The sequence below is a fragment of the Tinamus guttatus genome, unplaced genomic scaffold (genome assembly GCF_059628265.1).
Source record: "Tinamus guttatus ecotype Peru unplaced genomic scaffold, ASM5962826v1 Tinamus_guttatus_pri_ptg000510l, whole genome shotgun sequence".
Classification (NCBI taxonomy): domain Eukaryota; kingdom Metazoa; phylum Chordata; class Aves; order Tinamiformes; family Tinamidae; genus Tinamus; species Tinamus guttatus.
This window is the reverse complement of record NW_028289044.1, coordinates 2041187-2057958: the sequence shown is the minus strand read 5'-3', so window position 1 is coordinate 2057958 and position 16772 is coordinate 2041187. Positions and strand designations below refer to the sequence as shown.

The 16772-nt window shown below is 37.0% G+C and overlaps 1 protein-coding gene across 1 annotated transcript in view; it reads right to left on the bottom strand.

Annotated features, from left to right (window-relative positions):
• STK3 (serine/threonine kinase 3) overlaps window positions 1-16772 on the bottom strand; it is a 118766-nt gene that overhangs the window by 64142 nt on the left and 37852 nt on the right. The window contains exons 7-8 of the mRNA XM_088533611.1: window positions 2459-2596; window positions 794-919 (exon numbers count right to left, since the gene is read on the bottom strand). Of these exons, the coding sequence (XP_088389737.1) occupies window positions 794-919; window positions 2459-2596 (264 nt within the window). The remainder of the gene's footprint in view (window positions 1-793; window positions 920-2458; window positions 2597-16772) is intronic.

Sequence of the window (16772 nt, the reverse complement as noted above, 5' to 3'; positions counted from 1 at the left end):
GAGATGTGGCAGACACTGCTTTGCTGCACTGTTCTTCTGTGCTTGCCCAAGCTGCCAGATTTCTACCAGCGCGGCAGCCTCCAGCCTTGCTGTGTGCTATTCCTGAGAGCCCTTGGCTCTGAGGGAGCACGTGGCCATTCACTGCTTTCACCCATTGCACAAGAGGGCACTACATAAATCATGCAGAGACAGTAAGAGTAATAACAAATACTGATTGATTTCTAACATTGCTAAACAATTATAAATACAACCTATTTACCAGATGACCTCATCCCCCCCTCAAGCATATGCTAATTCCATCTGAGGAATCAGCTGCTGTCACCATTTTCACTTTTTATACACAGAACTTCAGTCAAATGATACTTTAATGACTACTTACCATGCTTCATGAATAACAATGTTAGGTATTTGACTTTTTAATAAAAGCTAAGTGATCTGAACTCCTGAAAACTAAACCACTTCAAGTTCATATGTGAAAATGGGAGCTAACAGTATAATTTAGCAGTCTTTTTTTTTTTTTTAATTCTAGTTTGCATAATTAAAATTGACATTATTTCCTTCTCCCTTTCTAGGGAAAGTTCTTACTGCAGCTTTTGATGCAAAAGTACTGACACATGGCTGATGCTGCATTAGTATCAGAAGCATTTTTCTCAGTGTAAGACAGCACTCAGACTTTACAGGCTGAAGAATATATAGAATAGTAAAAGTATTTGTAAATCCGAGTACAGAAAGTAGGAAAAAAAAAAGTAGCTAATCTACGAAATAGAGATATTTCTAGGAAAAAAGTACACACCGAATTTTCTTCCTCCTCTTCTAGTTCTCTCTGCTGTTCTTCATGTCGCTTTGCTTTTATTTCCATAGCTTCAGTGATCAGGTCCCTTAAAATGGAAACTGGCTTGGCATTCTTAATAAATGTATGCTAGAAAACAAGATCACAGAGTCATATAACATCATTACAATAGATACTCTTCAAATATAATTACAAGTCACACGTGTTAAAAATAACATACCATTCAACATCAGATTTTAGTGGTAAGCAGTATTTCACATCACACAATAATTAAAATCTACACTAACACAATATGTGGTATCTTTCAGCTACTTTGTAACTAAGGTCGTATTGTTTTATTTGGGTTTTTTAAACAGCAAGCCATGGGAAAATGTAATCACATAACATAACCACTTTATAGTTAAGGATATAACTGTCCAAAGGAAACGTACGTTAAGTAGTAAATAAATAAGTGGTGATTGCCTGACATAAAAAAGCAAACTTTTTCAGATACTCAGTTACAGCAGTTAATTAATCTTAACAAGCTGACAGCATAAATTAGTGGCTGTAAGCAGAGCAACTATGGCTGCTGCTTACTTCAACAAACCTGCACTTTAATATGTCATAAAACATTTCATCATCTACAATGCCAAAATGTGGAACAGGCGAGAGAAAATACACTACTTTGTAGCAGGAGATTAATTTTAATTCAAAACTATTTAAAACGTCATTCCCTCCTTTAAAGCAACATGTGCACAGTATAGTTTACATTCATTTTGCTCTAGTAAACACCTGTCAAAGATTTGGGTTTGAGTCCTTGTAAGAAAAAACATTATCAAGGCAAAATGCACCTCAGAGCTCCAGAAGTGTACTGCTATAAAAGGAGAGTTCTCCAAGAAGAGGCTTGAGTAAGTCTGGCATTCTACACCTACCATTCTCCTCTTCTACCATATTAAACCAGTTATCTTCCTCTCCTCTACAATATTCCCCATAGAATCACAGAATGCTTAAGGTTGGAAGGGACCCTTAGGGATCATCTAGTCCAACCCCCTGCACACGCAGGGTCACCTAGAGCACGTGGCACAGGACTGCGTCCAAGCGGGTTTTGAAGATCTCCAGAGAAAGAGACTCCACAACCTCTCTGGGCAGCCTGTTCCAGTGCTCTGCCACCCCCACTGTCAATAAATTTTTTTCAAGTACTTTAATTTCCAGGCATATCCCATAGGAATTCCAGTTCCAACATATGCCTTCTAAACTCCAACTGAGGAAAAGGCAATAGGTGCATAGACTGGACAAATCACGGTTTCCCGGCCAGTAGATACAAGGAAAGAAAAATGTTCAGCGTGCTTTTAAGTGTGGGCATTAATGGAAGCCTTTTCTATCCACCACTCTTCAGGTAACTATAGGGACTTCAAATCTTGAAGGTCTCAGATGCTGATTCACTCATCATATTCAAATTTATCTTCAGAGTTGTACTGCCCGATATTTTGATGGTTTCGTGGTGTGAAAAATAAGATAATTCCTAGCACGACCCATGAATTTGGGGATTTATTACTAGAAACTACTTCCAAAAATTTTGATGGTCGTCTTGTAGCTGACTTAAGCTTCTATTTTAAAAGAGGATATTTCTACCTGGAGACAGATAGGACAAAACAAAACAACAATTTCCTCAGAAATTTAAATGCTGACCTGTAGAAGCTGTGTTGCTGTAGCTCTCTGTTCAGGATTTTTCACTAAACACTTCTTCACAAAATCTGTGAATTCATCAGACCAGAGCTCTGGCTTCCTGAATGTTGGAGGGGGATTTGTCGGAATCATAAAAATAGCCTAGTAGAAATAAATTAATTACTTATTTAAAAACAATAACAACAAACAACAGCAAGTTTAGACAAGAAGAAAGTCTTCACAGTACTGCAGCCAAGTAAGTAACTGCTTCATTTTTTTTTTTTTTAATCGGGTTAAGAATCTGGAAGACAAATTTTAAAATAGTCTAGGATTTCCACTAAGATTGAGATTCAGGAAGTTAATCCATCTGCTACTAATGTACCTACTTCCTATTAGATTTCCTCTATTTAAACTGTACCCCACTGAGTACATCACTCTTTATTTTATCTATTACTGTTTATCAGTCTCATGAGATGATCTGGTTCTTTTGGAAATTCTTAACAGAAATAATGGCACTGCTTGTTTAAATAGATATATATCAAAATGCTGCTATGAAAAGCTAAATTCACCTTCTCATCCTTTAATTTCATTTAGTGCTATATGAGAAATACTAAGAAAGACTAGTAGGAGTATTTGCTTTTATAGTCACAATTGTTTAGCTGTAATTTAGAAACATGTTCTTGCTAACACAATTTAAAATTAACGTTAAAAGACAGAAAGCAGTAGAAGACTCCAAAAACAGAACAATCTAACAACTTGCTTACTAGCAACAAGGATTTGCTTGAAACTGAATAGGCAGCATTTACCTACCTACACAAAGCTTTACACTGCTGGAACCCTACACAGATAAATTCTACAACATGGAAGATGATTCATAATACCTATAAGAAAATAAAAATCCTGTCCTGCTTAAGGCTATATAAATTGTGCCATTTGTTTTATGAATTTCACTAGAATTTCTTCTGGTTGTAATTCTTCTGATTTACATTTGTAGCAAAAAATAAATATATTTAAAAAAGGCAATGCACTTTTAAGAGACCACTGTAAAAGAAGCAGAAATAGTTTTAAATTGTTACCTTCTATATGCAATATCAAATACATACATTATCACTTCTTAAGACTTATGAATGAAAGCAACACTATTCAGAACTAGGTCTATGGACTGAAGTAATAAGTTATTCTATTCTTCTAAAACCCAGTTCAACTCTCCCACACTTTCCAAGTGAAAGGAAGTAAAAGATATTTAAGCACAACAGAGTTTGTTTCTTTCTACAAATACAAAATACTGATTTATCATGAATATAGTTTACATAGCAGAGATATGAGAAGCTTCAGACTATCTGAAACATAGGAAAGGTGAGGCAAACAGAGACAAACTTCTTAAGATTTTACCCATAATTTCTTATTATGTTTGACTGGCCTTGAAAGCCAGTTTGCCTTGTTCAAGCCGCCAATTCTAAAATTCATTTCACATGAAGAAAAGCAGAGCCCATGCTGAGCAATGCAAGGGCTTTTTATCATAACTTTTAATTTGAAAATTATTTTGGTACTAAATAATTCAAGTGCTTAAACATTTACAGAACACCTTTCTTTATCTAACACAAAACTTTTCAGGACTAAACCTGCACATCTGTTGATAAATTATGGTGCATTTTGCAGTAGTTTTCTACCAACAGCCTTGCCAAAGTAGTATGTGAGATCAGATAGCGAAAGCAGCGCTCTACCATAGCCCTGTTGCTGGCCTTGGTAAGTCATTTGCAATACAAGTTTAATTGTCAGTACAAAAGGAGTGTTTCTGCTATAAAGCACTGAATTCAACTGTTTCTATCCTTTCAAGTAGTCATCTCTTCTGAACTTTGGACTGATGTTTTTTAATCTTATCTTTAGCCAACCTTAAACTTTACAGAACAGCTCTGCAGTAGCTACACACAGGTATAATACTTAACTAGAAACTACTGCTTACATAGTGCCAAAATGTCCATCTTGTACTTAACAAGCACTGACCTGCATCTCAAAACAAAGGCAAATCTAAGTTTAGGAGTCATATTCAGAAGAACGTCCTAGAAAAAAACGCTTCCCTCTGCAAACTATTTCATCACCTACATAGCTGTTAAGAACGACAGTAAAGAACCGACCTGTTCATAATATAAAAAGGACAGTAAGAAGAAAGTAGGAATTGATGAAGCATTCTTCTACAGCAAGCAGTGAAGTTTAATCTAAGAGGTAGAGTTAGAATCCTAAATCCTCATTCATCTGTTGAAAACACTCGCTACAAAAGAACTTCTCCTTTAATACTTAACAACTCTAGGCTTTCTAAATCTTAATACGTGATGCGAGCTGCATTACCCAAAAAACAATTTTGGATGCTTTTATTTTAAAGAAGAAAACATATAGAAACTACTTATTCCATATGCTTAATCCAACACGTCACCTATGTCACCCATTGGCCAAGACACTTCCCTCCCGCTCATCCTTCAGCACTCCCTTCTCGTGAAGGCCTGAAAGGCTGGTGGTAACGCTCCCATCTTCACTGCCTGTTATTGCCTTGCATCATTCTCTGCACAGAAGTTAAGCTCCTTCAAAACATTTTATGATTTAGATCCCAACTACTTCTCTTTCCTTCCAAGAAGACTGCAACCTCTGGAGAGCTATTAAACTAGACCCAAGTCTCCAGAATGAAAACAAAGCATTCATCTGACAAATTTATTCACCATTTTTCCCTCCACTTCTAGTCAAATGCATCTTTTATATTCTAGTAAAACTCTGTCCTAGTCTAAAATGAAACTAAGAAACTTCAATCAGAAGTAGAAAACACAAGAGATTTTTCACTTACATTCTTCTTTTATTTTACCCTGTATTTCTCCATTCCCTTTCGTCAACCTGAGTATCGTTTGTACTCATTTTTGGCTTTCACTCCACTTGTAATTTTCTCTAAAAAGTTCCCACTGCTTTTAATATTAGTTCAGCTCTTCCAGCAGCAGGATGGATGACAGTACTGGCACAACCAGCATGAGGTGATTGATGCTTAAAACACCAGCATTAAAATGCACTTGATAGGAGCTACCATCCACCTGATGACACAGGCTGAACTGGTGCTAACACCCACAGGAAATGTTCAGGCAAAATCATTCCCAGGCAGGGCCTTGATGTACTAAGGAGAAGAGACAGGATTAATTCTTTTCTTTCTCATCTTCAGCATCACCTGCTACATTTCCCTACCTATCTGAGACAGACTGGCAAGTCTTACTCAAGTTAACACATCAAATACACACGGCCAAGGTGTTAGATCATGAGAGTCCTAATCTTCAATTTTATCAATTCAGTCATCCTTTGAAATACATCTTTAAGCAATGAGAAGTCAAAACTCAGGCCTGAGGGACCATGAGAGCTTATCCAATGTTTGCTTTTGCCGGTCCATAATAGAGATTCCCTTCTAAGTGTGCCCTAACTGGCCTTTCCAGCTCTGAATCTCAAACCCAAATGGGTTGCATAGGTTATCTTTCCTACCATCGCTCTGAGACAACTGAAACTTGAATTCAAGGTGAATTACAATATACACATGGCAAGTTAAAAACAAACGAACACAAAAACACCATTCTCAAGCAGAGCTTTCAGCTACCACTTCCAAATTGGGAATTAAGCAATTTACCAGTTACTATTGTAACCACTGCTGATTTGCTCTGGAAGCACTTACCAGCCAAGTACCGAGCTAGAGCTGAGCCTTGGAAAGTGTACTAAGGCTCAAATAGCAGCAGAAATAAGTCAGCATATAATTTTCTTTTCATTCTTCTTAAAGAGTCCATCATTTTAAATGAAGTCCAGGCTGAAAACTTTTTTTTGCAAGGGTTCTCTTACGGACATTTTTATTGGCGTGAAAATGTAATCAGATGAATTGGGAAATGCCAAGAGAAAAATGAGAACCTCATATACTGCATTTGGAATTTCCTAATCGGGAAATCCTTGTAGTTCATTCGTCCTGTCAGTCAGGTTATACATCTATATTACTTCACACAGTCAAAGAACAGATTAAATAACCAACATTAAGTTGGCAGAGGTACTATATCTTTTTGTTTTCATCTCCTAGAATAATTTCTCTGCTATTTAGTTTAAATAACAGTGTCTTACAACAAAGCCTTGCAACTGTTACTTAACTTTTTAACTTTATATAAGTTACACCTTGTTATTTAACTTTTTAAACTATTTTAAACCTCTTTACTTTTTTGTTACTATTTGCCAAGTACAATCAATGCTGGTTGCTACCGAAGGCGATGGCAACATCTTTTGCTACGGTGGTAATTTTGCCATTTTTATGCTACGAAGTAATGCCAGACAGTTCACAAACAGAAGCTTTTTAAGCAACAGGGTAAGGATATAAGCCATCCACATGCACTTTGTGTCTCCATAGTTGGCCTTGGCAGCACACAGCTCTATTAATTAACCACTCCAGTTCAAAAGAGAAACCAAATAAATTATTTTAGAGTTCAAAAGCCTACATTAGGGTGCTTTATTTTTTCTTTTTTAACCTTGAATACCATGACATTTTATCAGCTTTAGAAATAAGGAATCTGCTAAAATAAACACATTTTTTTCTTCTCTGTGACATATGCCATAGAGCTTTCTTTCCTTCTTCAATAGAAGGACTGCTGAACCATCACTAGCCTGTTCAGTCGCAGCATCAGCACCTGCCTGGGCCATCGGCGAGGCCAAGGACCGTGAGACACTTGCAGCTTCTGCACTGCTCCTGCACAGGTGGGATTTTTTGTTCTGTTTGGTTTTTGTCTTTTATTTTAACTCAGCCCAACAATGTATTACAGGACACTTTTTAAAAACAATCAATAGTGACAAAAACAAGCAATTACTGAACAACCTTGTGTGTAAAAAGGAGGCTGGTTTATGCTTTCTGCTTTAGCATACATTAAAATAATTGTTAAAAGTACCCTAAAAGTTACCACCTTCCTACTCCCATCCACAAACACAGAAGTCCAAAGGTCTGTCGGTGCACCCCTGGTTCTATATAAGATACAAAAATAAAAACAGTTCCTACAGCAGAGAGTTCATCCAAGGAGATTTTCAGTAATTCCAAATTTTAATAAAACCAATAGAGAATTCAATGTGTAATACACTAGTGTTTGTTTAAAAAACTTATTTGTTTTTATGAAATACTACTTCTTTTCAAGTAGCTGAATTGCCACAAGGTAATTTTTACTTTTTCTTTCCCTCTGCCATGAACCAACTCCCATTTATGCATTTTGCGGCTGCTATTTCATGATTTCAGTCATGAAATCATGACTGAGCAATGAAATCATGACAGAGAGCAAAATTCCAGTATTCAAACGAATCCTCACCATCCAAAGCCCTAATTTTCATTTTCAGTGACTCTCAAATGCCACATACTCCTTAACAGGGAGGTAGCTAGGAGAAACACCCTAAAAAAGAACATTCATTTCAATTTAGGACAAGAAGAGCTGAAAAAATTACCACAAATTCGAGAACACAGATAAGCTAATGATGTCAAATAATCTTCATCCTATTTGAATTTATCATTATTTTTGGAAGCAGTGTGTCTAGCTACCCCATGCATAACAACTTCTCCAATATTTTAGCGGAAAAGACATTTTGACTTAAGCACTTAGAAAACAAACAAAAAAACATACATAAAAGACATACATACAATAAAATTATGTTGAGTAAATTAATAAGAAAATAAAATTTCTTATCAAAGATGAGAATTGGCCATGATCATCTTTCGTTTGGATATGCAGACATAAAAGAAACACATATATTTAAAGTCACACAATTCAGCATAGAAGTCTGTGCACTCCCCATAACTTACCAAGTTCACCTGTAAGTGGCTCCACATTCACTCAACAGCTTCAGACAAACTCTCTCCCCAGGTGACCCAACTCCCTTCTGAATCCTTCATGCAGCACCAAAAATAGCGGTTAAAGTACAACGGACTTTAGAGACTTTTGAGTCTTTTTACTTTTGAAGATGGCAAAGCTCTTTTTTTTTTTTTTCCTATATTAGGTTTTTCTTCAAAATTTCAGGCATCTGTCACATCTAAACAGTCTCATTTAGCCTCTCTTCCAAGCAGCCACAAATGAATGCACATCCACAACAGCAAATGCCTTTAGTACTTCAAGCCAACTGTCTCCCCAGAGCTAGAAGGACGAGCAGAGCACCCACCATCTACCAGCCTGTCCCAAAGCCAGTCCAAATCGGTCAGACCCCCAGGCATTTTGGACAAGACCTCACAGGACACTGAAGACGAGAGGCCCTTGAAGGCCCATGGGGCGCTCGGTGCTAGGAAGCCCCGCAGCAGCTCGCCGGCTCAGGCTGTGTCACCTGCTGCCACCTCAGCCTGACCTGAGGGAGGCAAAGAGACATCCCCTCCTCCACAGGCAGCCAGAGGGAGGGAATGCTCCTCCAAAGCGCCGCCACCCACCAGCGAGGCCTGGCCACCACCTTCTGATCCGCCAAAGCACCCGCTCCTCCCTCAGCTCCCAGCACCAGAGACCCGCTCCGGAACACCGGAACGGCCTCGCCTTCAGCTCGCAGATCCCCTTGGTGGAATAGCTGTGATTACTGGGGTTTTGTCCCTTGCTTAAAAGAAATCTGTACTCTTCCATAAAGGTTAATTGTCACACCACCGCCTATGCACATTTTGGGCCTGACTCCGGGCCTATAGTCTGCACCAAATGGACAGTGCAGCTAACACTGCTACACTGTGCTGACTACTTTGTTAAACTCGCCAGCTTCCCATTCTTTCCATCAATAACATTACAAAAGTGCATCTCTTCTGCTTAAAAAACTGAAAGTTGATAAACCAACAGAACCTGAATAAACTGGGAGGTCTAATTATCTTACAACATTGCAGAACACTAATAAATGCATTAGCAAATCTATCAAACCCAAAATATACAATGTGTCATTTTTCACTCAAATTCAATAGCAGTTATCAGAGAAATGTTTTGGAATGACATCGGATAAAACACAATTCTGAAAATTAAATAAAAAAGGAAGCCATTTTCTTCTTCCCCATAATTTTAAACACAGTTAGTACCAGAAAGTAGTAAGACATATTACCAGAAATAAAATTACATTTCCTACATTAAACAAAAAACTTAAGTATGTCAGTCACTATCAAAAAGAAGTGATATTCGTCACCAAGTTAACACTGATTCCTCACACCAAATGACAAAAATCAGAATACAGTGCTGCTATACCTAACTGTCTCTACAAAGTCCCAAAGAAACACAGTTATGACTATGACAACAGACTTAAATTCAGGTGAGGGGGAAGGGGATATTGAAGACAGGGGAGTCTGGACAAACAACAGGTGATGGAGAATTTTTAATTCTAATGATAGGATATATATATATATATATATAATAGAATCATAAGTTGGAAGGGACCTCTAGAAGTCATCTGGTCCAACCCCCCTGCACACACAGGGTCTATATATATATACATACATATATATATATATATATATATATATATATACACACACACACACACATATGAACAATTGTGTTGTAGTAATTCCTTAATTCTGTTCTACTAATTCCTTAGAGTTACTGGCGATAAAAAAAAAAAAACAACTTTTCTACATAGAACAAAAATGACATTTAGATTGCTTTAGCATAAAATTACAGGCAACTCATTAACACTGGTAGCATTTTTTTAAACCATTATTACCCAGTGGTTTAACAGCCATTCACTATCGCAAGCTTCTTCCTAGAACAATGACCTTTGGTGTTCAAAGCAAAGTATGATGTACTTAAGATGTAAAGTAATAAAGTAATAAACACAGAGAAAAGATAGATAATGGAAAGAATAATCACATGATTAGCAGCAAAGATGGGTTACTGAAAGATAAGTCACTTATATTGACCTGTATATTTATTATTGCCAGTAAATTCATAACATTTTGACAGCGTTACAATAGGTCAAGAATATAAAGATACCAATCTCAAACATTTTGCAACAGTAAGTGTAATGGTGCAATTGTAAATCTACTGAACAGGATCAACCTTCACCTTGTTAACATGGTCACGTAACAGTATTGTAGCTAAAGATTGACATCTAAATTTATTCTTTCTACTAAAGAGGATGTTTCCGGTTTTGTTAAAAAAATAAAAAAAAAAAAAAAAAAAAAGAGAGAGAAGAAAAAAGGAAAAAGCTTTAAAGAGAACATTACAAATTTGTTCTTTTTTGCTGACAACAACTTGAAATAGTCTACAATGCAAGACTGCCAGTGAGCATTTTTTAAGAGTTAATTTTAAATAAGATCACACACATTCAACTGATCTTTAAATCCCAAGCTATGTCACAACTTTAAAGTTCTAGCATCTGCCGAGACAAATCCACTCTTAAGAAGAATTTTTTGCAGCCACTGTCATCCAAACAGCAAGACATGAGCCAGTTCCTACTGCTACCTAATCTAAAATGATTCAGTATGATCTGTGAGTCTGTTCTTTATCCAAACCCTTTTTCCAGAATATTGATTAAGGAAAAATGTCTATCACCATCAGTCCTTCCCCAGAAGAATTTTTATCACCTCAGTGTAGTGTTCCACAGCCAGTTAATTCTGTTCCTCCTCTTTAATCTATTATTTCTAATCAATCATCACTTTTATTATCCAAGGCAAGTTGGAACCAACTCAGCGAATTACCTGACGGTGTTGTACGAAAAGAAACAACTTTGTTTTTCTGCAGTGTGTGATTTTGCTCAACTATGTTCCTATTCCCTTGAGGCCTAGCAGCTCTCCTGAGGTTTCTCCAGGCTTTCTTCCAACATATTTAAATGGTTTCCAGTTATTGGGGAACTTTTCAAAATTTCTGCATGTAAATTCTTCATATATCATCTTCTCTTAACTTTCCATTTTATATTTAAAAATGGCCTGGTTTAATTATTTTTTTTTCCTACCCATTTCATTTGAATCATTTCCAGTTTCTGAACACAACTTTCTGCCACAAAATAGTCTTGAACTCTGCCACCCACCTGAACTTTGCACTTCCATTTCCTTTTTGTTTAAGGACATGACATTCAAGTTCCTATTTTCATCTACAGTATTACCAAGTCATTAAAACCAGGGAAGTTTTAACAAAAGGGACTGCAACTGAATCCTCAAGTGTTCTCCCCTTCCCCCCTCAACTTATGTGCAAACCAGAAACCAAGGGTTATAATTGCCTTTTAGAAGGAGATAGGAGGAGAAGGAGAGAGGTGAGAAATGCATAATACCATGAAAAAGGTTTGATTTGCCCCCATCTTTTTTATATGTATATGTATTTTTTTAATAAGCAAACTACACACCCTTTAAAGTGAAGGCATTTATATAAAATATAAAAAATAAAAATCACTCCAGACACGAGTTTTTGCTTCAACTACCCCCATCCACTGAAGATTTTGAACACTAAGCACATACAAAAATTCAGTTAAGAAATACACCAAATGCTCCATCAAGAAACAAGACAACAAAAGGCACCAAGTCTTACACACACACACCCCTTCAGACACCTGAAATGAACTGCAACTTGCAGACACCATCCATGAATTTTTGATAGTGTGTTCAACAGTTTAGCTCTCCAAAAAGAAAACTTAAGTGGGCCACAGATTACCTCATCTTTCTTGTTCTGAAAAGTACACTTAACCTCAGTGCTGACTGAGGAAGATGCTTTTAATATGAGCATGAGGAGGGAGGGCACATAGAGGCATATGTGTATGACTGTTGTTTAGGGTGAAGGAGTTTAAGGTAAAATAAAAGTAGTTGTTATTAAACAGGCTGCTTTTAGACTGTAAAAAGAACCTGATTAAAAATAAATAAATAAATCACGCCACAACCTGCAGAAACTGAGAACTACAGGCTTAGTCCTATCCTGTTACTTACAGTGGCCAGGGCTGAACTCAAAGCTGCCTGGTACCAGTATAGGTACCGAACAAGACTCTTACCCAAGTCACCAAGCTGGCTGAAACCAAAGTAAGCAAAGACGACTGACAGGAAGAGAATGGTACATGAGTATTTATTCATATTCAATCTAGTTTAATCGTTTAGCCTTCTCGTGGTTTTATAAGCTATCTACTTTGTTGATATACCATTAAAAAAAGCCTTTTTCTTCTTTCTCAGGAAATCAATGCAGGAAACGGATTCAGACAGGTCTAATTCTGAACAACAGCCAATGCTGACTCTTATCACACCCCTTAGGGAACTTGGGCTCATTAGGATCATCTCAGACCAATTCGACATCCCGACAGATCTTCCCCAAGAGGCAGGCAGCTGCCTAAAAGATGCTTCACAGCTGTGGAGGTATCTAGGGGACAAGGATCACAAATATCTGGCACCGGCAGGGTACCTCTCTTGGATATAAGCACCTTGCTTCCAATTGGATCCCAATTTGCAAAGAATCTAGGAGCTCTAGAGCATTTGAGAAGAGCAGTGAAGCTGAACGAATAGCGCTTCTCACCAGGGCCATCTCATCAATTACAAAACGAGGAAGCAGTGCTGAAAGCACACATCCTGCAAGAGCCAATTGAGGGAATACTCCTGATTAATTCACTCCTCTTTCATAATATTTTCTTTTACTATTATTTCAGCTGTATCTTGAAATTCACAGACACATAGTGGTATAATGACTAGAAAGGTTCACACTCTTAATGCAGTTAAATTCTGTTATATTATCTGATAACAGAGTAAGAAAGATACTATTGTCTCTCCAAGAAAAGCCCAAGAACATGCTCATTATAGTATCTTTGTCTTCCTTTCACATTTATTTCTACAGTTTTTGAGAAAACGAGGCAATGATTAAATGCAAAAATATAATATCCACTGAGACATGAATTGGAAATAAAGGTATGTATTAGAGTCTAAAAGCAAGCAACTTATATTTGTGGGGGGAAAAAAGTAATGAACTGGCTGGCCAGTAAATGCAAAACTCGTGCCACAATAGCACTGACCAAAGGCAGTCTTCAAGAGACCAAGTAGTTCCTCCTTATTCAGGGTACTTGCAACTGCAGCTGCAGCTCTGCGTTTGGTTTCAGGCATCGGTATGAAGCGACTGAAGAGAAGCAAGAATTACTAGATAGTTAAGAAAGGTGATTTATGAGGAAATATTGAATATGGAGCTAGGGACTGCCTAGTCTAGAAAAAGAGGGGACTGAGGTGAGAAACATGGTAAAAGCAACTTAAACTCAGCAGAAGGGTTCATTACACACAGGTGGAACACCATGAGAAGCTTTCCTCAGTAGTCTCCAGGCATCTCATCTTTCATAGACCTTTTCTCTCCCAAAGTGCCTCTTCTGCTCACAGTGAATTTAAAACCTCCAGTGGCTTCTCACTGGCCTCTCACTGGGATGTTCAAAGGGGCTTTTGGTTGCAAGGGAGCAGTTCATCACATTTAGTCACTCAAGGTACAGAGACAGAACGGTGAAGCTGTTGCATTAACAGAAGAAAAACTAAGGTGCAAACACACAAGTAACATTTCTAAAGAGCAGAGTAGGATGTAACAAGTGGCAAAAGGGAAATAGGTGACACCAACTCATTTACCTGCAGCATCCAAACTAAAAACTAAAATTGATGACCTGTAACATTCCAGATACTAAAAGTTTACACCTCATGAAATAATGGAAATGTCTAATTAAAGAAGACTTCTAGTCTATTAAACCATCTGGTCTCCAAACTCTGCCTTACTTCAAGCTAAGAAAAGCATCTTCTCCCTCTGCCCACTCACACCCAAGCTATGACTTTGGAGCGCAGCCTTCCCAGCTACCAGATATCTACAGAGCAGCTACTGTGCTCACCTAGCTACTATTTCCAATGTTCTGTCTGGTAGCTTCATAAAAACACATTTACATTACACATTATAGCCTCCTAATTTTGCTGTTATTTAATAATAGTGTAAAGGTTATCCTCAGCTTTTCCTGGAAGCAATGTTGTTGTGAGGGTAAATCCCATTCTCCTTTTCTACTCTATATATGCTACAAGGCATATACAGGCTGTATAAGGCATTAAAGCTGAGTAAAATCTTGACATGATTTTTGAATGACCAAATGAAAAGTATAGCCAAGGTATAGCATTACTTACACAATGACACTAGCCTTACATCTTAAAATAACAAGCCTTTTACACCAAATTGAATAATACAATTACAAGATCAAAGCCACACAGTTAAAATTTAAATATATCACTGAATCTGACACTTCAGTTCTTCACAGCACTTTGCAATCCTGGTGGATACAACCATTACCTCTAAAACAGAATGCAATAAATATGAGCCGTATGATGGCATGCAGAAGTGACCCTCCCCAATCAGTCATGCCAGAAGGGAAGTAATTTACCAAACTCTCAAAGGTCTGTGCAGATTAAAAAGAAATTAAGTTTCAGAAATGGCACTGCCTCTGATAAAACTAGAATTAGTATTGGATTCACTTGCACCACATTAACTTGCACCACATATAACCTAAGGGTGAGTTTTCCAGAAGGAAAAAAGATTTCAAAGAAAAAACATGCATTTAAAATCCAAATGCCAATTATTACTTTTTAAAAGACATTACAAGGTAAAATGAGCTATGAACCACAGTTGGCTCCCCATACCTTCAGTTTTATTTATCAAACAGAAAAATCTTTCCAACTTTCTCCTTTCCTGTGTAAGATGAAAACTATGTGATGTTCTGTTTGTATTACAATTACACTAATTCAGTGCAGGTCACTTGCTTTCTACTGAGTCCAGATGACATTTAGTAAACTAAACATGGGCCAATTAGGAAAAAGAAAAAAGAGGAGGGGGTGAATTGATTGCCGCTGGGTAGGTCATACAGTGGCTACAGAACACAATTGCTTGAATTACATTTTGGCTGACTCAAACACAGAACTGAAGTTATAAACTACTATTTTTTTTTCCTCTCCATTCCTTCTATAATTCTCACATTTAATTATACTAATTTAAAAGCCAATCGTTTCCCATGCTGAAGTGAAAGGTAATAACGATTCAGGACATTTTTTCTCGTCTCCTCCGCTCAATTAAAAATAAATTTTAATATTCCAGGAACTATAAACAATCTAGTTTCCACTTTATTTTTAATATCCCAAGTGGCTAACTAACCTTTTCAAGCCTGTTGATTTTAACGTACTACGGTACAAAAGAAAAACACAGGACTGGAGATTTAGTGAACACTAACAATAATACTGGTCTAAGCCTCTTCCATTTCTACAATAACATTTGTACTCTCAAATCAACCTGAACTGCCATGTAATTAGCCATACAATAACCTTTACTGATAATGCTGAGAAAGGGGGTCCAGAAGGGTAGGAAAATCCTCAAGCTTATCTCCAAGAAGCAAATAAACAGTATGTCTTTGTTAATATCTTATTCATGATCAAGGGCTGAGCTCTTTCTGACAAAAACGGTGGGTTTGCAATGACAGTATACACTACTAAGAACATGGACTGCAAATCCATAAATGGTATTATTTCTAGTCATTCTCAGGCTTGCCATGCTTTTCCCAAGTTTTGGTGTCTCTGAAAAAGTATCATCAACCGTTAAAGTACACTTTAACATCTATTATAAAATAGTAGCCCAGTTCGTAGTTTATTGTATATATTGTGGATATTAAGATTACTTAAAATATGAAAATGGAAGGCAATGCCAAATAATTGCAGCCTTCAAAAAACTACAGATCTGGATGTCCCACACTCTTCAATATAGACTACTGTCAAAACAGACAGAAAACACAGACTATTTGTTCCTGTGAAGAGCTCTGAAAGTTATATCTTCAATTACTAAAAAAAAAAAAAAAAAAAAAAAAAAAAAAAAAAGGTACTATGCAACTCTTCATATAACTGGAGCTTTTAAGTCTTCAAGCAGCTTTGGGACACCTAAAATTCAGGCCAGACTAGCTACTGTAGACTGACTGATGGAGATGTACAGGGATGTTTTCTTGATACTCAGCAATAAACTAATACAAGGATCATTTTAGCACAGCTTATCAGGAGCCAACTCTTCCTCTATCTGCAATTTACCTCTTACATTGATCTGCACAGTAATAGGAGAGTGAATGATCCAAGTTTGTTATTATTTGGAGTCCCTCAAGGTTTTTGTATCTGTTTCTACTTCCTTCTCCAGCACGATGTGTGAAGCTTAAAGAGAAAAAAAGAAAAAAAAAAAAAAAGAAAAAAAAAAGGAAAAGGAAAAAAAAAAGACACCCAATCTGGAAAAACAGAAGCATAGCAATAGCAGTGCAGGCTAACCAGATTTCATGATGCATCCTGCAAGACTTGATGATTATCTTCACAGTATTCTACAGCCTAGAAGAAAGGTACAGAATTCATGCAGACAAACTC